Source organism: Alternaria dauci, chromosome 8 (genome assembly GCF_042100115.1).
Source record: "Alternaria dauci strain A2016 chromosome 8, whole genome shotgun sequence".
Classification (NCBI taxonomy): domain Eukaryota; kingdom Fungi; phylum Ascomycota; class Dothideomycetes; order Pleosporales; family Pleosporaceae; genus Alternaria; species Alternaria dauci.
In genome coordinates this window covers 533,674-555,612 of record NC_091279.1, presented here as the reverse complement: position 1 = coordinate 555,612, position 21,939 = coordinate 533,674, and the positions used below count along the sequence as shown (strand labels likewise).

At 53.8% G+C, this 21,939-nt stretch overlaps 7 protein-coding genes across 7 annotated transcripts; 3 read left to right on the top strand and 4 right to left on the bottom strand.

Moving 5' to 3' along the window:
• Positions 1 to 118: 118 nt before the first annotated feature.
• Positions 119 to 2,429, bottom strand: ACET3X_008120 (uncharacterized protein; the record flags this gene model as incomplete). Its single annotated transcript, XM_069454258.1, has 4 exons — positions 119 to 1,892; positions 1,943 to 2,174; positions 2,278 to 2,348; positions 2,425 to 2,429. The coding sequence occupies 4 exons, from the start codon at positions 2,427 to 2,429 to the stop codon at positions 119 to 121; spliced, it is 2,082 nt and encodes a 693-aa protein (XP_069303722.1).
• Positions 2,430 to 4,391: 1,962 nt separating this feature from the next.
• On the bottom strand, positions 4,392 to 6,686 carry ACET3X_008119 (uncharacterized protein; the record flags this gene model as incomplete). The annotated part of the gene is made up of 2 exons (XM_069454257.1): positions 4,392 to 4,559; positions 4,608 to 6,686. The coding sequence occupies 2 exons, from the start codon at positions 6,684 to 6,686 to the stop codon at positions 4,392 to 4,394; spliced, it is 2,247 nt and encodes a 748-aa protein (XP_069303721.1).
• Positions 6,687 to 7,273: 587 nt separating this feature from the next.
• ACET3X_008118 (uncharacterized protein) lies at positions 7,274 to 11,482 on the top strand (the record flags this gene model as incomplete). Its single annotated transcript, XM_069454256.1, has 3 exons — positions 7,274 to 7,856; positions 7,907 to 10,063; positions 10,125 to 11,482. The coding sequence occupies 3 exons, from the start codon at positions 7,274 to 7,276 to the stop codon at positions 11,480 to 11,482; spliced, it is 4,098 nt and encodes a 1,365-aa protein (XP_069303720.1).
• A 143-nt stretch (positions 11,483 to 11,625) lies between these two features.
• Positions 11,626 to 13,200, bottom strand: ACET3X_008117 (uncharacterized protein; the record flags this gene model as incomplete). The annotated part of the gene is made up of 1 exon (XM_069454255.1): positions 11,626 to 13,200. The coding sequence occupies one exon, from the start codon at positions 13,198 to 13,200 to the stop codon at positions 11,626 to 11,628; it is 1,575 nt and encodes a 524-aa protein (XP_069303719.1).
• A 180-nt stretch (positions 13,201 to 13,380) lies between these two features.
• ACET3X_008116 (uncharacterized protein) lies at positions 13,381 to 18,479 on the top strand. The gene is made up of 2 exons (XM_069454254.1): positions 13,381 to 17,106; positions 17,155 to 18,479. The coding sequence occupies exons 1-2, from the start codon at positions 14,404 to 14,406 to the stop codon at positions 18,148 to 18,150; spliced, it is 3,699 nt and encodes a 1,232-aa protein (XP_069303718.1). The 5' UTR covers positions 13,381 to 14,403; the 3' UTR covers positions 18,151 to 18,479.
• Positions 18,480 to 18,987: 508 nt separating this feature from the next.
• On the top strand, positions 18,988 to 19,871 carry ACET3X_008115 (uncharacterized protein; the record flags this gene model as incomplete). The annotated part of the gene is made up of 3 exons (XM_069454253.1): positions 18,988 to 19,004; positions 19,432 to 19,490; positions 19,555 to 19,871. 3 exons carry the CDS (start codon positions 18,988 to 18,990, stop codon positions 19,869 to 19,871), a joined length of 393 nt encoding a protein of 130 aa, XP_069303717.1.
• Positions 19,872 to 20,213: 342 nt separating this feature from the next.
• ACET3X_008114 (uncharacterized protein) lies at positions 20,214 to 21,317 on the bottom strand (the record flags this gene model as incomplete). Its single annotated transcript, XM_069454252.1, has 1 exon — positions 20,214 to 21,317. One exon carries the CDS (start codon positions 21,315 to 21,317, stop codon positions 20,214 to 20,216), a length of 1,104 nt encoding a protein of 367 aa, XP_069303716.1.
• Between the last annotated feature and the right edge of the window lie 622 nt (positions 21,318 to 21,939).

Genomic DNA, 21,939 nt, shown 5'->3' with positions numbered 1-21,939 from the left:
ATATCGTAAAAGTTCCCGTGCCATACACATAAGCTACATCCAAGAGCTCTCATTCGTAAATCAAACCCAGATCAGACCCAGCTTCTCTTTCCCAGAGAACGCCAAATCTATAATACATCTACTCGACAGTGACCGACTTGGCCAAGTTACGGGGCATGTCAACGTTGACGCCCTCGGCAACCGCCATCCAGTAGGACATGAGTTGCAGAGGAACAACGTTGATGAGGCCCTGGAGAACGTCGACGTTCTTGGGCACCTCGATCTTGTCCGTCTTGTCAGTAGGGAACTCGGGGTCGTTCTCGTTGCAGATGATGATTGGTCGTCCGCTACGAGCAATGACCTGTTGGTAGGCGTTGAGCGACTTGGCGAAGATGTCGTCACGGGTAAGGATCATGACGATGGGAAGGTTCTCGTCTACCAGAGCCAAGACACCGTGCTTGAGCTCACCAGACATGACAGCCTCGCAGTGTAGGTAGGAGATTTCCTTGATCTTGAGAGCACCCTCGAGCGCGGTAGCGTGCTGGGAGCCACGACCAAGGAGCAGCAGAGACTTCTGGTTCTTGAACCTCTCGCAGAGCTTCTTGATGGGCTGGTCGAGCTTGAGCACCTCCTTGAACTGGTCTGAGATCTTGGTGAGACCCTCGATGATCTCCTCCCGCCTCTTCTGCTTGGATGCACGGTCCTCGGAGAGCGAGAGCGCGAACATGACCATGCAGACGAACTGCGAGGTGTAGGCCTTGGTGGAGGCGACACCGATCTCGGGACCGGCGTTGATGTGGACACCGCAGTGGGTGAGGAGAGAGATGGAAGAACCGACAGTGTTGACGATACCAACAGTCAGGGCACCACGCTCCAAGCAGTAGCGGAGAGCGCCAAGGGAGTCGGCAGTCTCACCAGATTGTGAGACGAACACGCAGGTGTCGTCACGGAAGACTGGTGCTTGACGGTCGAGGAAGTCGGAGGCCAGCTCGACGGCAATGGGGATCTCGGTAAGCTCCTCAAAGACACCACGGACGGCCATGCACGAGTGGTAAGAGGTACCGCAAGCGACGAAGATGATCCTCCTGCATCGGCGGATGGTGGAGAGGTACTGACGGAGACCACCAAGAGTGACGGTCTTGTTGACGGCGTCGAGACGACCACGCATAGCGTTGACGACGGACTCTGGCTGCTCGAAAATCTCCTTTTGCATGAAGTGGTCGAAGCGGCCCTTCATGATCTCCTGGAGCTGGATCTCAAGAGTCTGGATGGTACGGACGTTGGACGAGCCGTCATCCTTGTGTAGGCGGTGGATGTTCAGCGAACCCTCGTGGATGTGTGCAATATCGTCGTCCTCGAGGTACAGAACCTTCTTGGTGTGCTCGACGATGGAGGAGGGATCGGAGGAGAGGAAGAACTCGGTGGGCATCGGGACGCCGTCGTCGGAGAGGAAAGCGCGAGACTGCGATCGGTGGAGGAGCGACTTGTCAGGGGGAGCGAGGAGGGTGTTGCCCTTCTTCAGGGCAACGTTGTGCGAGGCGCTCTCAGCGGGGAGAGCAGCGCCCTCGTCGTTGTACTCGACGTCGACGAAGTCAACCTTCATCTTCTTCTGTGTCCGGACACCAATGACGAGGGGAGAACCCTTGCGGGCAGCAACGACCTCGTGGGGGTAGTGGACGGACTTGAGGAGAAGACCGAAAGCACCCTGAAGCTCCTTGATGACGGCCTTGACGAGCGAGGGGAAGCTCAGGTCGGGGTGCTCGCTGTAGATGTACTTTGTGAGCTTGGCAATGGCCTCGGTGTCGGTCTCAGTCTCAAACTTGAAGCCCTTGCTCTCGAGCAGGGTCTTGAGCTCCTTGTAGTTTGTGATGATTCCATTGTGCACGACGGAGAACTCCCAGTTGGGGTCAGACCTGCGGTTGTCAGTACTCAGACGGTCGATGGAACGTGGCATCTGACATACCTGTGGGGATGGCAGTTGACACGCGAAGGGGGACCGTGGGTGGCCCATCGTGTGTGGGCAATACCGGCGTGGCTGTCAAAAACCTTGTTGAGGTCGAAGTTCTGCTCCTCGACGAGCTTCTTGAGCGACGCAACCTTGCCGACCTCCTTGACTGCGTAGACCTCGTTCTTCTTGTCACCGTCAATGGCAAGACCGGCCGAGTCGTAGCCGCGGTACTCTAGGCGTTGCAGACCTGGACACGGAGACGTGTTAGTAGTGATCGCCATGCAGCCCCACCAGACCACTTCCGATTCCGTGGAACGCGCGTCTGGGGAAGGGGTTGCTCGGGGGCTTACCATTGATGAGTGTGTCGAGAATGTACTTCCTGTCCTTCTCCACCAGGTAGTTGATGTAACCGAAGATACCGCTGTAGACACCGTCGTCAGCTCGAGCTCTCGCGGTAGCTTGGGACAGCTCCCCGTGGTGGGGCGGCGGGGACTTACCACATGGCGACGAAACGAAAGTTAGGGTTCTAAATATGAATGGAAGCGATTGTGAGGCAGTCGGTGTCAATTGGTAGACGGGAGAAGGTACGCGTGCGAGGGGAAGCAGACAGGTGTGTGAGCAGAGAAAGAGCGGTGGTGTGTTTGACTTATATCTTCCAGAGCCAAGCACTGAGCATGCCCCAGCGACGCCCTTCTCCACTCGACCTTGTCTAGCCTCGCCAATGCAGCGTATCGCAGTCATCTGTGACGCCGCTCTACCACCCTTGAATCTGCCTGCCTGTCGTCCCTGCGACTCGCGACTACGGCCTTTTCGTTCGACACGTCCATGCATCCCACTGCCCGCCGCCTCGTCGTCCCCTATTTCGTCATGTCTCTCGGAACCATCCTGGTCCATCGGCTTCCGCGATGAGTGCAGCCAGTAGTTTCCGTTGCTGTTCCTGACCTGATCGCCCGCTATTCATCGTTTGCTCAGGGACCAAGAGGCGCAGCACCTCCAAAATAGCAACGCTAGACCCGTTCCTATACTATTTTCATGTCAAGATGCCAGAATATTTCTCCTCTCAATGCTACACTACGGCCACTATGCCTCTCGTGTCCTGACGGGCGCCGCCATGGCCGTACTGGAGGCGTTCAGAGGTCCTAATGATTACGCTTATGGATGTGTTTCTAATTCTGCTCTCAGCATTCACCACCACGGATTCGCTACGTCAGCGCGGGCACGGCGCCCAATCTGGAACCATCGCCGTGCGTCACTGCTTGACGTCTGTAAACTCTGTTGGAGCATCTTCTGCTGAAGGGTCGGTGGCAGCAGCGTGAAGAAAACCAACGAGGCAAAACAAAATATGGGATATGGGTGGAACCCCAGTCGCTAGCTGCACCCATCTGTCCCACTAACGACGGAGGTTTACCCGCGAGGTGCTCCCCACCGTGCAGTGTCTCAACCAGACGGTGAGAAGCAACATGTCCTTTGGCTTCGCAAGTCTGCATCTCACGCAAGAGCGGCAGCATCGCACACCTCCAAGGAGCCAGACAGTGTCTTCGAGCTGTCGTGGCTGACACGGTCAGCGAATCACACACTGCAATCTCGAACGTGTAGGATCAAGCTGAGACTTTGGGGGCGTGTACATTTGCTCAGCTGGAATGGCGGGGAGTGGAACGACGGTGAGTACCTTGTAGTTACTTCGGCGCTTGTTCCGCTCTGGCAAAAGCTTGATCTACCCACCTGCATGTGTGAGCTCAGCTACAGGAAAGCGTGCCGACGACAACGCTTTGCCTGCGTCCGTTGGGAACGTCTGGATGCCTTAGCAGTTCGATTATCTTGACCGCCTCCAAATTGCCATCCATCCCACAACAGACGGCATCTGGAACCCCCCACCACAAGCAAGTGGCGAATACGAATATCAGCCGCACATGCACACGCCCTGAATCCAAATGTGCTGCTGCATTTGTGCCGATTTCTGATTCCGGTGTTTCCGCGCCCTGCATGTATTTCTCTCGTATCCTACTCGCCAAATCTCTCTGCGCGAGTATTGAATCGCCTCGCATCTGAGCCCTGGTTACCAGCCAGGTATCCGCTGCATTTTCGGAGAAATACCGACACTATTCGCCCTATGCCGTTTCAGATGCTGCCTGCCGTCTTGATGCCAGATTGGATGCATAGAACACGATAATACAGCACAGGTCATGTACTCACAACGATGTCACGCTGCAGCTGCGGTCAAAAAGCAAAGAAGAAACTAGTCTGGTTCTACACTGATACAACGGGTGAACCCGATCCTCGTCGCTTCTATTCATCCAGATATGCATTTCTGATAGATCGCCTTCGAAGTACACCCTGAGCCCAGCCTGCGTAGCGCCATTCCTATGACGAGATACACCCAAAGATCGATGCGTATGTACATCGCTGAAATGCTACATGGAACGCGAAACAAGAGATGAGCCAATTTGCGAGTAAGAGACATGGACTACCGGCCGTCGCAGTAGCCGGGCGCTTTAGGAGCACCGCCTTGAATCCAGCTGTTGATAGTGAGGGTTGTGGTATACACCATGCCAACTGCACCGATGATGCAGAGTGCTACGTCTAGCGCACGTGCAGTCGTTGTCCGTGCGACAGCACGGTAGTGGAGCATAGGCTACATATCGTTAGCGATGAGTTGATGGGAAGCAAGCGGGACTCTTACAGGATAGATGAAGACCAACGGGATGCAGGCAAAGCTGCCTACTAAACTGACAAACTTGTCCAGATCACCCGCACCGGCCCAGGCGAGACAGGCGCACACCAAGACGATGAAGAAGCGGAAGAAGTTCTTCTTCCACTTGACGTACGGGTTGTACTTGCCCGTCCGGCTAAACAACTGCTGACTAGTAATCTCAATCGCAGGGTAGATCTGCAGCGGAGTGGATAGCAAGATGGCGAGCGAGTAGATGAACTGGACACCGTTGACGAACTTGTTATCCTGCGGCATGTTGAGAAGCACTACAGTCTTGGTCTTGGATCCAAATGCCGCGTAGGACAGAGCACCAGCGCTGAGGAAGATGACAGTGATGATGATCATGACACCTCCCAAGACCTTGGGGAACTTCTTTGGCTCTTTCATGCCCGTTTGGATCGGGATGATAAGGCCGATGCCTTCGAAAGTGAAGATGGCAGTGCCGATGAAGAGCGTCCAATCCTTTGAGTTGAAGTTGACGATGTCGGAAATGCCGCCCTGGTCGACGATGGTGAAGAGGTCGTAGTAGTACAGGTATACAAGACCCATGAGGATGAAGAGATCTGCCACCAATGCGAGCTTTTGAATGTTGTTGATGTTGCGATAGAGCGACAGCGGCAAGAAGATGACCATCTGCATCATAATCATGTATTTGATGTCGATGAAGGTCTTGCAGTTGGACACTGCGAGGACGAAAGCTTGCAGGTTCTCGGAAACGAAAACGATATAGGCGGATGAGAAACCTATTTGCGAGATGACAAGGGAGGAGTTGATCATGTTGCGCATCCAGTTTCCGTAGAGATGAAAGCCCATATCACCGAACGAGTGCTCCACGACAAGGCGGGTAGACACGAGCAAGACGAAGCAGGCATAGGAGAGACCTGCCACACCAAGGAGGACCACGTTTGAGAAAGCCATACCACCGTTAAGGAAGGCTCTGGGAAGGAACAAGACGCCGGTGCCAACGAAGGATTTGAGGAGCAGCATGGCTGCGCCTGTCGGGCTGCCAGTGCCAGTCTTCTTCGCCTTGCGCCTCCTCCGCTTCCCAGGGGTGAGCAGTGCGCTCGACTCGCCGTACTCGCGGTCTTCGTCCTCGCTTTGTGCACCTGAATCGAGGGCATCAGAAGAGAAGTACTCATCTGGGCCCAGTACCTCGTCGTCTTCTTCGAGAGATTCACCAGCGAAGTGACCGTACAGAGTTAGGAACTCGAGGAAGTTGCTCGTAAAGACCTGAGGCGGTGGTCGCGGCTGACGGACTGTCCCGTATCCAGATGGGCCCGGGGCAGGTGAGGGACTATCAGCAGCCCTACGCAGGTAGTTTCGTCGGAAGCCGCCTGGTTGCCGGATGGAATCAATGTCCAGCGCCTCGTCCTCCGGCTTGCGTCGAGATCCATGGAAGCTCTTGCTCCGCTGCAGCTTGCCCTGTTCTTCAGCCTGTTGCTGCTCACTCCATCTGTAGATCTGCCGCGTGATGTCGCCGCCTTGCAGCTGCAAGCTTGAGAACTGCTCTTCGTCTTCCTCGGGCCTCATCCCGGTTGACTGGGCGTCATCATCGCCTATGCGTCCGCGATTTGACCTGCTTGGGGACGCATAGTGACCCACCAGATGTCGGCGCACGATCTCAGGGTCTTCGTAGGGTACGGGAGAGCGACCTCGGCCGTCAAAGGAACCGTAGTCGCTAGGTGGGACACGGGGAGGCGCCTCTTGGGCAGGTGAAAGCGGGCGTATTGGGGGTGGGCCGAATCGTGGGGGTGAGTTGCCCAGTGACTCTTTCAGCGCCGACGAGAGGTTTGACTCGGATGGGCCGGGCAGCGACGATTGCGGATCTGCGCGCCCGGGCAGAGGGGTTTGTATCGACGACGAGTTGGCCGTTTGTGAGGGCGTGGGAATTTGGCGCACGGCAGGCGTACCGCTGGGCAGGGAAGGAATGGGCGAGCCCAGTCGCGCGATGGAGCCTGCACGAACAGACTGCGATGGCGAGCTCCCGCCCGAATTCCGCGACGACGGCACCGCCTGCGGGTTCGTGGATGCTGAACGCTCACCCGGCATGTTGGGCTGCGTGTGCGGTTGAGCTCTGTGATAAGAAACGCGAGCTTCGGCTATCTGCGTCTACCGTCGCGATAGGATTTCTGAGGAACGAAAATAAACTATAGGGTTGTTTGGATGGCAGCGTCAAGTGAAAGCATACCGCGAGGCTTCGAGATGCTACGCGATATGTGCAGCAACAAGAGGAAGACGCGCAGAAGAAGCAACGAAAGCTGGAACGGGCTGCTTCGAGGCCTGTGCCGAGAGGTTGAAGTCATTCGTCGATTCGCCCGAGAGATGTGGCGCCCCACGCGCGGGATGACCATGTCACGCCGTTTTAGGCCCTGCATGTTTCCCGGTGAAGCGAGGGCTAAGCCGCTAAAGTGAAGCATAGCAGACCGAGTTTACTGTTCGCGAATCGCCATGTATGCGCAGCGTCATCGCTTCTCGGTACTGTTTCCTCGTCACTTCTCCCAGCTGTCCTGTCCATGTCTTGGCCTCACAAACCAACATCCACGACTAGCTGGCGCATCCCGTGTGTACGACCATACCGGAGCCGCAGTGACACCCCGTGCCAGGAACATTGAACCAGGTTTACCAATGCCGACACCATGACCGATGCGGATGCGAACCAGACGAGCCGGCTTATCCTGCCGAGAACACGCTCCAACTTTGCAACCCGCACAGCACGAGATGATAGTGAGCGGTTGCACAGACGCTCATTCGTGCAGCATTCACCGCCGCCTGATGAGGAGACACCGTTGCTGCCAGGCAATGGACGCCAGCATCCAGATAATGCCAACATCCTGGATGGCACTGGCGAGACGGAAACCACTCGAGAGGGGATGAGTAGCTGGCTCTCAAGCTTCCTCCACACCTCGCGATCCATCTTGGGGAAGGGTCACGGTAATGACAGCAAACGACGTGCAGCCAGCGAAACCGCCAAACCAAGGCCGGGCGCTTTCCCCAGACCCGTTGGAGGTACAGACAAACTAGGCACTTTTGCTGGAGTCTTCGTTCCCGTGACTCTGAATGTCTTATCCATCTTAATGTTTCTGAGATTTGGCTTTCTCCTTGGTCAAGCTGGCTTGATTGGTATGATGGGCATGCTGTTAGCGGCCTATGCCATCAATCTTCTGACAACATTAAGCATCTCTGCTGTTGCTACAAATGGCACGGTCAGAGGGGGCGGTGGTAAGTTCAACCCTTGGACTGTTCCTTGGCTAAACTGACATAGGATACAGCATATTATCTCATTTCCAGAAGCTTGGGACCTGAATTCGGCGGATCTATAGGTATCGTCTACTATCTTGGCTCCGTCTTCAACACTTCCCTGAACGCTGTTGGTCTCATCGACTGTCTCATCGAAAACTTCGGTAGCCATGGCGGTGACATGGCAGAGTGGCTGCCTCAAAGCTATTGGTGGCAGTTCCTTTGGGCTACCTTGGTTCTAGCGGTATGCACACTGATCTGTCTTGCCGGAAGCGGACTCTTTGCCCGTTGCAGCAACGGTCTACTGCTTGTCCTGCTAGTTGCAACGATCAGCATCCCACTTTCAGCTGTCTTTAGGCCTCCGTTCACCAATCCAAAAGAGGACATTGTTTTCACAGGCCTCAGTATGGACACTTTCCGCCAAAATCTGCTGCCTCACTTCACGCGTGGCGCCGCTGGGAGTGTTGATCACCACCGCGAGAATTTTCAAGATCTCTTTGGAATTCTCTTTCCAGCCACAGGAGGCATTCTTGCCGGCGCAAGCATGAGTGGGGATCTCAAACACCCGAGTAAAGCCATTCCAAAGGGGACACTATATGGCATCGGTCTAACCTTTATCCTGTACACACTCGTCATCTTTGCCATGGCGGCATCGATAGCACGCGAAACCTTCTACAACAACACAAACGTTATCCAGCTGACCAATATCTCCGGCGCGGTCGTGCTTGCTGGCGAGATGGCAACATCACTGTTCTCGGTACTCATGGGTGTTATCGGCTCAGCTAAACTCCTCCAGGCTCTTTCTCGCGACCATTTGATTCCGGGACTTTCAGTCTTCGGTCAGGGAACAAAGAAGTCCGACGAGCCAATCTACGCCATCATCATTACTTTCATCATTGCCCAAATCACGATGTTTGCCGACATCAACCAAATCGCATCGTTCATCACAATGACATATCTCATGACCTTTTTAGTCACCAACTTGGCCTGCTTTCTTCTCAAGATCGGATCTGCTCCGAACTTCCGGCCCTCGTTTCACTATTTCAACTGGCCTACAGCTTTGATTGGGACTGTCGCGTGCGGAGCAACTATGTTCTTCGTTGACGGCTTCTATGCATCAGGCTGTGTAGCTCTGCTCATGATCATCTTCTTGCTGATTCACTATACCACACCTCCTAAGCCATGGGGTGATGTGAGCCAGGGTCTCATCTATCACCAGGTGCGAAAATACCTACTGCGCTTACGCCAAGAACATGTCAAGTTCTGGAGACCCCAGATACTGCTTCTGGTCAACGACCCGCGGCGACAGTACAAGCTGATTCAGTTTTGCAATTCATTGAAAAAGGGAGGTCTCTTCGTCCTCGGACATGTCATTGTCTCAAACGACTTTGGTGAAGCTGTGCCAGAGGCCAGACGACAGCAACAGTCTTGGACGAAGTACATAGACTTTTCCAGGATCAAAGCTTTTGTAAACATTGCCATATCTCCTTCTGTGGAATGGGGCGCCCGCAATCTCGTGCTGGGTGCCGGACTGGGGGGAATGCGGCCAAACATTGTTGTCATGGGCTTTTATAATTTGCCTGAGCTGAGGCAAGCGCAGCCTTCAATTGGCATACCTTCGCCGCAGCCATCACGACCGACTAGTAAGGCTGCAAACCATCCCGTCTCTCGAAAAGCAATCCAGGCAGCAGCCAGGCGACGCGTCACAGGCAATACTCACAGTATGCTTCCTACAGACGCTATGAAGCCGGAGAGTGCAGTTGCTATACGCAGTTACGTGACCGTGATCGAAGACCTGATTCTGCGGTTGCAAGCAAACGTCGCTATAGGGAAGGGTTTCCAAGAACTCGAAGTACCACCTGCAAAGCCAACCGCAAAACAAAAAGCGTTCAGTTTCATTGGTCTCAGTGACATTGAGATCGAAGATCCCTCAAAGAAGTACATCGATCTGTGGCCGATACAGATGTCCGCCGAGGTTGCTACTGCTGGCGAAGAGCCGGTTCGCAAAAATGTGCTGACGACTAATTTCGACACGTACACGCTGATCCTCCAGCTCGGGTGTATTCTACATACCGTACCGTCGTGGAAACGCATGTACAAGTTGAGAGTCTGCGTTTTTGTTGAGTACGAAACGGATGTAGAAGAGGAACGCGATCGCGTCACGACACTGCTGCGTAATCTCCGCATTGGTAAGTTATCCTGCACGAACTGCATCTAAGATACCTACTGACTTTGTACACCCAAATTTAGAGGCTGAAGTACACGTTTTCTGGTTATCGTCTGGCGACTTGAGCATGTACGAAGTCATCATCAACGGAAGAGATGATGGTGAGTTTGACCAGACTGGTCGTGATATCGACTACTCGCTGGAAGACGAGCGCTGGTGGCAAGATATCAAACGACTACGTCAACCCGAGAATATGAGCGCTAGTCAGGAACTAGCACAGACTGTCGATATCCTTGAAGCCGTCACCAACTGGCCCATCGCCTCATTCCAACATGGCAGACAAGAGACAAATCCGAAACGCTTCTCAGCACTACGTAAGATGCTGCGTAAGGCCAAGAGTAGGACGTCAGTAAGCAATCTTGGTGATGGAGCGAGAATCAAAATGCAAAGCCAAAGAATACCTATTGAGCTACTGGAAGATAGCGATAGCGACACTCAGCCATCTTCAGCTGGCAGAGGGGAGAACGACGCTGATGACGAAGCAATGGCGTCTGACAGCGAGGCTGTCGTCAGTGGCAGCAACTTTGACGAATACGATCTGGATGCATCGAGTGACGAAAGCGATCACAATGGGCAGAGAATGTCTCCAAGAAGACGGAGGACAGCACCAAGCAGCTCTTTTTTCACCAGGCAGCTAGATCTTCGCAAAGCGATGTGGAAGAGCTCGCGCAAAGACAGTACCTCGCAAAAGGACGACAGACCAACCATAAACTCCGTAACACCACTCAAGCCGCATCCAGACGCTGCCACCTCTGACACAGCGTTGTTGCGTGCTGGAAAGCAATCCAAGTCTCACAGTGTAGCCAGTTCATCCTCGCAACGCTCTGCAAAGTCCGCTGCCAAACCATCCCCAATGCGCCGGCAATCTTTACCAAAATTCACGTCAAACCCGACTCCCCGGACCGCCATCTCTTCGGAAGAAACAACCGGCCCGTCAATAACATTTGTTGACACGCCCAAGCCCGACACAGCCAACAAACAAGACCCCATCATAACCTCCGGCGAACCTACCCAGCTCACTGCAGACAATACCCCAGCAACATCCAACTCCCACTCGGCCGCTGCGTCTTCATCAAACCTTGGGCGATCTGAGGCCGGTACCGCTTCCCCAGCATCTGGCTTCCCCGCTCAACAAGCCATTCCTCTTTCCTTCAACGACCTGCCTTGTCGCGCTCAACACCTTATCCTGAACGAGCTCATTCGCCAACATTCCGACGATACGGCCGTGGTATTCACGACGCTACCTAGTCCGATGGAGGGCACGTGCGACAGTGAAGCTGAGAGTGTCAAGTACATTAGCGATTTGGAGGTGTTATGCCAGGGGTTGCCGCCTGTGCTGTTGGTGCATAGTAATAGTATGACTGTTACTATGAATTTGTAGAAAAGAAGAGGCAATACAGATGGCGTGGTGGAGGATAAGATGGGATATAAACATGACAGTATACCACGTTACTCAGATTGATACGATATGATCAAGTCGCAAGAACGAGGTGGTATCATTAATGCTACAACTACAAGTCTACTCTACTCGCTGTCATCTTCACTACTCGACGCACTTCCATCCTTCTCATTGATCTCCTCCTCCTCCTCCTCTGCATCAGGCTTGCCAGTCATATGGAAAGCCTTCAAGCATGTGATCCTGGTGCCTGTAGAATACGACCCGAGCAGCTTGCCGACCTGAACTGCAGTGAAACCCTTTGCCGTGCCTGCATCATCGCTCTTCAACTCATCTGTGCTTAAGTACCAAAAGCGCACTGTGCCATCGCTGCTGCCGGTGACGATGAGGAAGCTCGTTTGTGAGAGGGATACGATTTCAAAGTCCTTGACACGGTTCGTCATGCCTGCAGCAGGGCCACCAATCTGGGCCACCAATCTGGCAGCTGGCACATCGTCCTTGTTCTTTTCCGACGCTTCTGTTGGTATTGTGGTAGTTGTGTCGTAGAGGAGTACGCGGCCATCTTCTGTAGACACTAGTAACGTGGCCGGATGCGACTCCGACGGCAAGTAGTGCATCTGGTGAATTTTTGTCCTCGGGGTCGGAGCAATCTTTGCTTTTGGCTTGGATTCAATGTTGAAAACAACGATGCCGCGTTCAAAGCCGACTGCAAATTCTTCGCCGTCCTTATCCCAGATTACCCTCCTGCCCTCGCCGGATGCAAAGCGCCCTTCGCCTACGGCGGCCAGAATGTTGCGGTCAAAGTTTAGCACACCGGCTTTCTTTCCCGTTACGAGGTTCCAGAGCCGCATACACTTTTCGCCCTTGCCGACACTGAGCATAAGCTTCATGCTGGGGTGCACGGCGAAATCATTGATTCCAGAAGGCACCTCGCCGGGCCCGGCTGTATCTCCGCTTGGTCGGCCCTGGGGTTTCGGTATTGGTGCTTTGATGGTTGAAAGTGCGGTCCAATCGCGCGTTCTTGTGATGGCGATTGTGCTGTCTTCCGCGGAGCTTAGAAGCTTTGCCCTTGTGGGGAAGTAAAGGGCTGTGATGTTTGACGAATGATGAAGTAATGAGCCAAGTTCCTTATTCTTGGGATTCTCGGTAATGGAGCCGCCATGCAAAGAAGGCAGCTTTGGTCGGAGCTTAGAGGCGACGGGCGGTGCTGTTGAGATGGAGTACAGGTTGATGCGTTCGTCGGTGCTGCCTGTGGCCAGTGTAATTTTGGATGTCTCGTTTGAAAGAGGAGACAGAGCAAGACAGCGGATGGAAGACGCATGGGCGTTGAAAAGAAATGTGTCGGTGAAATCCACTTTTGGCCTGTCTGCCTCAGGTGTCGATGCATCATCGTCCTGTCCGGTGAAGAGACTGCTGGGAAGAGCAGCCGCGAATCCATGGAGGACTCTCTCGTAGGAGCCAGTTATGACTTGGACAGTCGTGACATCAGGGAGAGCCTCTCCGTCTTGTTTTGTGGAATCGATTTGAAGTTTGCTCATGCTCACGTCCATCTTCCCGTTGGCTGCAGCTTCCTTGCTCTTGCGGATCGCATTTTCCTTAGTTGCCGGCTGCTTTGGCGTCGAGGCCACTGCATCCTTTGTGCTTTTCAGCGCTTTTGCCTTTGCGGCACTCTCCGCGACCTCTCTCTTTCTCTTTGGCGGCATTTTGGTGATGCGCTGTTGTTTTACTCAGTTGGTCGCGTCTTTTGAGATCCAGAAGTTTTTGATGCAGACGGCAGGACTAAGCCGGGTGGAGTAAGGCGCAGCTGGTGCCCCAATGTTGGCCCAATGAACCAGGCTAGGCAGGGCTTGTCACGGCCATCCCTGCAATGCGGCGTGCGCAGCCCTTCCCTCACGTTCTCGCAAGTCCCGCCCATCAGTTCAGCATATCGCAAAACACATTTCCATCAACGAACGCGTCCAACATCACCCATAATTCATCACAACGGCGGCACTCGTGGATAACGGATGTCGGCCACCGTTCGTCGGTCTTCATATGTCCCTCGACAGTTTACGGGAAACCTTACGCCAGGAGAAGACAAATGAAGCCGCGTAAGTCAAAGTCGACGACTATCCATCGCGTTTGCAATTTACTCGATCCCTTCGACTAAGTGCAGCCATGCGACACGGAAAAATCGCTCGTTTTGTTTTGTTGACGTGTTGTGGTGGTGCTAATGACATGTCCCCAGACTCACATCCGCAACATTGGAGCGCCATCTCCGGGCCCTTTGGAAGGTCACGGGCTGCTGCAATGCCGCTCTGAACGGCCACCAGCCCAAGGCAGACGACTTCGTCTATGGCGAACCTGACGAGGACGAACGTCGTTTTCTTGACGAAAATGACATCTCACAGTAAGATACACCGCGCTCAAACACTCTAGACCTGTTGATCCCTGGTGTTGGTGTTGTTGTCGTCGTTCCATTCCACTAACACGGTCGCGTCTACAGAGGTCGACGTTTCAACGACGCAACGCTGCCCTTCCCAGTGGCCGTTACTGACCATCAGCCACCACCCCCTGCTACCCTGCCGCTCCAGAACTCAACCAAGTCCTCCACCAAGCCGTCACCATCCCCTGTTGTCGGCACCCCAAGCCTCGAGGATCAACTTCGCGCTGCCTCCGCCTCGCCGTCTGTTGCGGCGCAAACCTTACCGTCAGCCGGACCATCATTGCAAAGTGACACCATCCATGTCACGCCCTGCGTCAAGGATGCCTCGCGTGCTGCATCCCCTACGGTGAAAGACGAGGTAGCAAACGAGACTCCGTCTGAAGCAGCTCCTGCTGTCCAGGCTATAGGAAGCCAGGATGACGCCCCCACCGATACATCTACGGTTGACCCTAGTGCTGTTGCATCGCCAGCTGCCGAAGACATGAATGCTGCTACGATGGACGACACGACAGACGCCAAACCGAAGCCACCAAACGTCGTGCATCTACCACCAAAAGAGGTTCAAGAGGCTAGGCTGCCGGAGACGGAGCAGAAGTTGGACAAGGCTGCCGAGAAAGAGCGAAGAGAAGAGGAACAGCTTACTATTGCACCTACGAACGTGTCTATCGACGTCTCTTCCCCGTCGTCAACCGTCGGACCCTACTCTCAAGCGACACCGCATGCGCAACACCACTCGCCTGACACTAGTCCCGACTCCGAGACTTACAGAGAGCGCAACAATGTACCCTTGCCAACCGACGACGTCCTTGATCCCGCCGCGCAGCAAGTAAAGGATGACCACGAGCGTGCTTTACAGAAGCGAATGAAGGAGGCAAGGGAAAACGCCCGAGCAAGGGAGGACGACTCCCCTACACCTGATATCGAGAAACAGATCGAGGACGAACAGGCAATACGTTTAGCTCGCGATGGGAAGAGTCGCCTAAGCGAATCACAGCCCGTCGGGGATGCACATTCGTTGACGGAGGGTGTGGATGATATTCCACGTGGGACAAAAACAGAAGGGGATGAAGAAGTTGAAATGAAGACTGGCCACGATATTGCGGTTGATTCGTTACCGACGCCAACCACAGTTGCTGCGGAGCCTTCGACCATGGACCGCGATAACGCCGACCAAGCCAACAGCCAACAGCACATTTCTCCTGCTGCCGACCACCCAACTCCCCCTGCTGATGTTGATATCGAAATGCGCGACGTACCCTCCCTGGAGGCACAGCCCGCGACCTTACCGAAACCTCCAACGCCCCGTCCCGAGCGAATGACTACCCGTGTCGCTTCTGGCGCAATCCGACAGAAGTCTGTCTCCGAGATCATCGCCGAGAAGGCAGCTCCCAAGACTATGCTAACCCCTCGCTCAAGCAACCTTTCGGCATCTAATAGTCCTCCACGACCCCGAACGGCTCGTCGGAAATCTCAAGAGATCTCAACTGTCGTATTCGCTAAGAAGACACCGACCAAGGCATCGAAAGCTTTGCAATCCTACAATGAGGATTATGCCTCGCTCCAAGGTGCTTCGGAAGACTCTAGTCGAGATTATCTGGAAGGCCTCTTCAAGTATCAGGCTCACCATCCACCTAGGTCCGTGCCGTTGCAGGACCTTGTGGCATCTGCAAGGAAGACGGTATCAACAGCTGGCACGCTCGCTATGATTCGAGAACACCAAGACTACAAGATCCTCAAGAGGGTATACCAATTGCAAAATGCTAACCGCTGGTCATTGAGGCAACTCCAGAAGGCAGTCGAACCCGAGCGTCCATTTACCCATCAGGATCAAGTACTTCTTGAAATGAAATGGATGCAGACAGACTTCAAAGAAGAGAGGAAATGGAAAAAGGCCCTCGCCGCTACCTTTGCAGAATGGTGTGCTGAATACGTAAGCAGTACGCCTGAAGAGCAAGCAGCGTTACGAGTCAACGCCAGTATTCCAAAGGGTGCCAGACGTGTAAGCGGCGACGAAGATATGAACGATGCTCCTACGCCAGATCTCGTCCATTCCAGCACGCATGAGACCGAAAGTGAGTCATACGGTGATGAGGATGATGTCCTTACTCCCGTTAATGCCACGCCTCCCATAGGTCTATTCTCTCTTGGCTTCAACGACGTCGTCATGAAGATCGATCGCACACCCGCTAGTGATACCATGTTCCGGGAACTGCCTCTCTACGACCCCATGTTCGAAGGTTCTAGCGACACTAGCCCGTTCTCTCTATCGGAACCACCAATCCTTCCCGTGTCCAAGTTCGTTACAGGAAAGCTCGTCTCTCAAATTCGAGGTCCGCCTAAGAAGCGTAGCAGGTACGACTATGACTCCGAAGATGAGCCGTCTTCGCCGCCTAGTCGATCTGGTACGTCGGCTGAGCATTCAATGCCATCCACACCTGGCCGTCGATTGTTCTGTCGCAACGACTTGCCACCAGAGATGACCAATGTCGCCCTTTTCAACGCCGAAAACAAACATGTCCGCGATCGACTACAAGCAGCACATCAGTTCAGACCACCTACGGAATTCAACATGCCCACCATCGCTTTCTTTGAGAATCGCACGCCTTCTCAGTGGTTATGGGAAGAGGACCAAAAGCTACGGGCGTTGGTGAAAGAGTACACCTTCAACTGGTCTCTTGTTTCACAGCAACTCTCGTTGCCTTCAATGTTCGTATCCGGTTCAGGTCGACGAACGCCATGGGAATGCTTCGAGCGCTGGGTACAACTGGAAGGTCTTCCTGCTGAGATGTCCAAGACACAGTACTTCCGCACCTACCAGAGCCGACTGGAGCAGGCCAACAAGACTGTGTTTGCTCAGTTTCAGGCTCAGCAACAACAGCAACAGCAACAAGGTCAGACTCCAGGTCAACCGCGCAGGAGACCGACAACTACGCCGATACGAGTGGAGAGGAGGAGAGAGAATCGTCATCTCGCCATTATCGATGGCATGCGCAAACTGGCCAGGAAACGCGAGTCTGCTGCCCACAAGCAAGCGGAGTCCCAGAAGGCTGCTGCGCTTCGCAAAGCCCATGAGCCTGCCCCACCCAAGAACAATGTTCACACGCCGCAAGAATTCAGTCGTCTCAAGTGGGAACGCGAAGAGAAACTCAAGCAGAGGCACATTGCGCAGGAGATGATGGCAAGGGTAAGTCGAGCATATTTTGACCATGTGTTCACTATTGATACGAAACAGCAACAAATGGTGGCACGACAGCAGGCCCAATTACAAGCGCAACCAGGAATGGCAAATGGTGTCAACCAGATGCAACGTAACGGGACACCTGGAGGCACCACCAACATTCCTCCACAAATGGCTAATCCGCCTTTGCAGCAGGGACAGAACGGCTCAGCAATGGGAGCGCGGCCGCACCAGTCTCAACAGGGAATGCAAGCCAACTTCGCTAACGGAAATATGTCTGCCATGTCGATGGGCACGCCGGGGGTTCCCCAGGCACAGATGCAGGGCAATATGCAGAACGCTCAGCGCATGGGCCCACCTGATCAAATGCGCATGGCTATGCAAAGGGGCCAGTTCAACGCCACTCAACAGCATCAATTCCAAATGCAACAGCAACAGATCAATATGGCCAGCAACCTCACCCAGGGTATGGGTATGAACGGTATTCCCAATGCAAACATGATGGCACCCGTTCCCAACCAACACGGCGCCATGAATGGAAACATGAACAGTTCCATGAAAGGGATGTCAAATACTGCTGGATCTCCACGGATGAACCAGGGCAACGGCAACATGCAAACTCCTTCACGGCCTCTATCTAGCGGGCATATGCCTCAGCTACTGGCATTCCAGAACCAGTTAAAGGTACAGCATCCGGAATGGACCCCGGAACAGGTCACCAAACAGGCCTCCGACCACCTCACCCGTTACCTGGCTAAGCAACGTACGCAGGCAATGAGCGCAGCAGCTGGATCCCCAGGCATATCTCCGTCTCCACAGATGCAGAACAATCAATATTTCCAGCAGAACGGAGGCATGGCCAACGCTCCTCAAACAAACGCGGTACAAAATTATCAGGCCCAACTGGTCCAACAACAACGGCTGATGGCAAGACAGCAGGCGGGTAGTCCCGGATTAAGCGCCCGACCGCCTAGTCGGAGCGCCACGCCCCAGAATCCACAGATGCAACAAAGTCCGGGTATGCAGCAAGCGCAGATCAACCGGTCTTAGGAATCCCGACCAGCAGAAAAGGGAGCCTCCGTGAGGTTCCGACAGCGTTGCCTTGTATATAATTTTAATGTTCCTCCTTTAGCGGTATCCTTCTAGCGTGGGGAAGTCTGGCTTTTTTGCAATGCGGCAGGCGCACCCCATGATAAAGCATGGTGTTTGTGGCGTTGAACGGCGCTCTCACAGTCGCTCTGGGAAATGGTTGATACGATGGGAAAAAAAACTGTGTCGCCTTTTGTCAGCGGCACCCATCCATGTCTTGGTGATGGACTTTACACTAGCTATAGCTATCTGAATATCATGCAACTCGAGCATAACATCGAGATACAAACATCACTTTTGGTTCGCGGCCTCATTTCATGCTATCGACGTGACTTGTGCATCGAAAAGGGAAGTTGAAGTACTGAAGAACCAATTTCTTCCCGCTAGGTTCAGACTGGATGCAGCAGGTTCAAAACGCAAGTTGGTGGCGATTATTACTTTGATCAATTCACGCACTTGATACAAGCTGCTGCGGGCGCGGACCATGCGGTGACTGACTAAGCCGCGCGAGGCATACGAACATGGAAGGCGGTGGGCGGGGGCACAAAGAACGTCGCGCGCGCGGAAGTCAACCCTCACTTCCGCAATACCTTCCCAGCAGCCACTGTACGCCATCGCAACCTCTCTACACACCCTCAACCTCGATTCGATCGCACGCGTGTCTGTCCTTCTTACTGTTTGGACCCGACCACTTCCTTCTACAACACCCACGCACCTTTGACACTTGCGACCGCAGCAGGTGTACCCATACACGCAGGCAAGAGCAGGTAGGCATCCACAGAAGAAAGAGTCAACATCATGAACGCGCCAGACCGGTATGTATCGTATTCCATAAATGGCATTCTGTCTTGTTCTCTGTACGCGCAGTCCACAGTCCACAATGCCAGGCCACCAGGACCACGGACCTGAACGGTATGTTCTGTCCATTTCCAGTGAGCGAGTGAAAGGAACAGAACGTTGCAAACCTTCACGAGCACAAGACACCGGCACCTGATCACGAAGGCTCGCTGCACCATATATACACGCCCTCAAAAGTATGCGACACCATGATAGTCACTAGTCTATCCCGAAAGCCTCTCATTAAACGAACACGATATACCTTACGATGAGCCTGAACCCAACAACTTCCTTTTCACCCAAGATCGGCCAACTCATCGAGCAAAGCCCAAACAGTGGACTGCGCGACAGCTCAAAAGACAACCGCCATGTGTCGCACAAAGCTGACCACGATTATGAATGTAGATTCGAGCTCTTCCTGCTAGACGAAGGTCAGCAAAAGGTCGAGGAGAAAGCCGAGACTCGTAAGTACAACCCGTTGCTTCCCCTCGTTCGTCGTTCGTCCCTCCAAAAACTAACACGCACCAGGCGTCCCCAACACCGCCGTCTTCACCTTCAACAAAGAAGACCACACGCTCGGCAACCTCCTCTCGCAGCGCCTCCTCAAGAACCCTGCCGTCATGTTCGCCGCGTACAAAGTCCCCCACCCGCTCTTCGCTACCTTTGAGCTCCGTGTCCAGACCGATGGCACCATTACACCCAAGGAAGCCGTCATGGCTACTTGTAGATTGGTCATTCAGGACTTGTACAAGTTGAATGAGAGCTTCCAGACGGAGTGGCTGGGTAAGAGGATTGTGTCCGAGGGCGAGGCGGAGAGGCAGCAGCGGGAGCAGAATAATTTCTAGGACGTGCTTGGTTAAGCCGCCTACGACCGTAGGGGGGCTGGACGGAGTTTTTTTCTTGATGGGAATTGTGTTGTTGCATGTGTTGGGCGTCTTGTTTCTTTGAGACAACAGGACAAAGAATATGGCCTGTAATCATACTTTGATGGGCTGGCGTTCATGGTTGAATTGATTATGACGATGTAGAAAGAGTTCGACTTCGTCTCTTACATACCCGATAGAGCTGAGAATGATTCAAATAATATAAAGACAAGTGGCAGGAAACACTAGTGATTTTGACTATCAGAAGGCAGTTTGATAACATTCAAGTGTCTGGACGATATCTATGCTACATATGTACCGAGGCTAATCTAGCTCGTCATCCAGATCTGACCAGCGTCCAAGCAGTGGCTTAGTAGAGAGCGTAGCATCGTCTTTTGGCGCGACGCTATTCTCATCGCTAGCAGGCGCACTGCTCGAGGCTTCTGACACACCATTTGGCAAAGCTTCATCCTCGCCGCTAGCCACCTTACTATTCGAAGCCTCACCCACATTCTTCGACACACCTTCATCTTCGCTCATGGCAGCACTATTAGCCCCACTAACCCTCTCCTTCTGCTCCTCTTCCTCTTCAGCTTCCTCCCAATTCTCCACAACCTCCTCAACAGGCTCCTTTTGTTTCTTCTTCTTGCTGCTCAAGCTCAAGACAGCAAAGCCACCCTTATTCCCGAATCCCGACGTCTTCTGGATCTGGCGAAGCGGAACACCTTTCGAGGCTGCAACTTGACTCCAACCCGAGCCAGGGCCCATGTCGGATTCCTTGCGGAGGATGTTGAGCGAAGAATCGAGACGTGCGAGCTGAACGTTTTTGCCGATGCCTTGCGTCGTGATGGCTTGGGTTAGCGGTGCCTGGATTGACTCGAGCATCTTCTGCATGTCCTGTTCTGGGATGCTGAGACGGGCTGCTAGAGGTGGTTTCAATGCTACTGCTTCGCTGGGGAGGAAGGTAACCTCTAGTTCGCATCGGAAGGACGTTGTGGCAAGTACGCTCTTGATGATGGGCTTGAGCTCTTCAATGGTGAGTGCAAAGCGAGGGTTTAGGATGATGAAGGCGTTGTAGGGATCTCCATTTGTGTTATTGGGTTTGGGACGCAAAGGAGCGGTCGAAGTCGCTACAGGCGCTGGCGCGGGAGCAAGACGCTGTTGGACTTGACGAGTTCTAGCGCAGTCCGCAAGTGTCCGCATTGGCGCCATGACGAACTTTGGGGTCTTGAAGATGGCGACATGTCGATGTGGCTCTGGGTCCATGCTCTCGGAGTCCATGCCAAAATCCTCAGCAAGGTAATGGATGAATTTGCGCAGGTTCCGGGGCATTGGTTTAAAGCGAAGACGCTTCTGCTCTGGGTCCGCAGCAAACAGTCTCAATTGCTTCTCCTGCGTGACAGCCCAGGTGGCGTTTTGCTGGTACATGTTTAGTGTGGCGTCTGAGTATGGTATGTGGTCGTTTTGATGCTCCGGATCAACGTTAAGCGCAAGTGCCAGAACACGATTACGCTCTAGTCGTGCACATTCTTCGTCGCACTTGAGCACCTTTTTGAGATTGCCGTCTCCGTTGCGCGAAGCGTTGCACTTGGCTTCTTGCTTGATTCTCTGGCATTCGCAGGTAACGAAGATCTTATGTTGGCACGGCTTCTCTTCTTTGCACGGTTGAGGGAAATGGCAGGGTGCTAGGCATGGGTGACCGCAAATACTGAGCTCTTTGCCACATGCTTGAGTGCATGGGTCTTCGCATTCTCCAGGCCGATGGCATTGCTTCTGGCATTTGTGTGTTCCGCATTTGAGCGTACGTCCACATACCTGACCGCAGCGTACCTCAGTCAGCCAACACGGCTGGTTCTTGAGAACACTCTTGCCACACAAACACGGCTTGGCTGTCAGAAAAGCGCACTTGGGGCAAGGTTGGTCGTCCTGGTGGCAGCTATGGTCCAGTTGAGGATGACCGCAATCCTTGGGTCGCTCGCACTTGAAGCGACATGGCGGAGGCTTTGTACCACATGGCAACGGAGGTTGTAGAACGGTTCGTCCGCAGTGG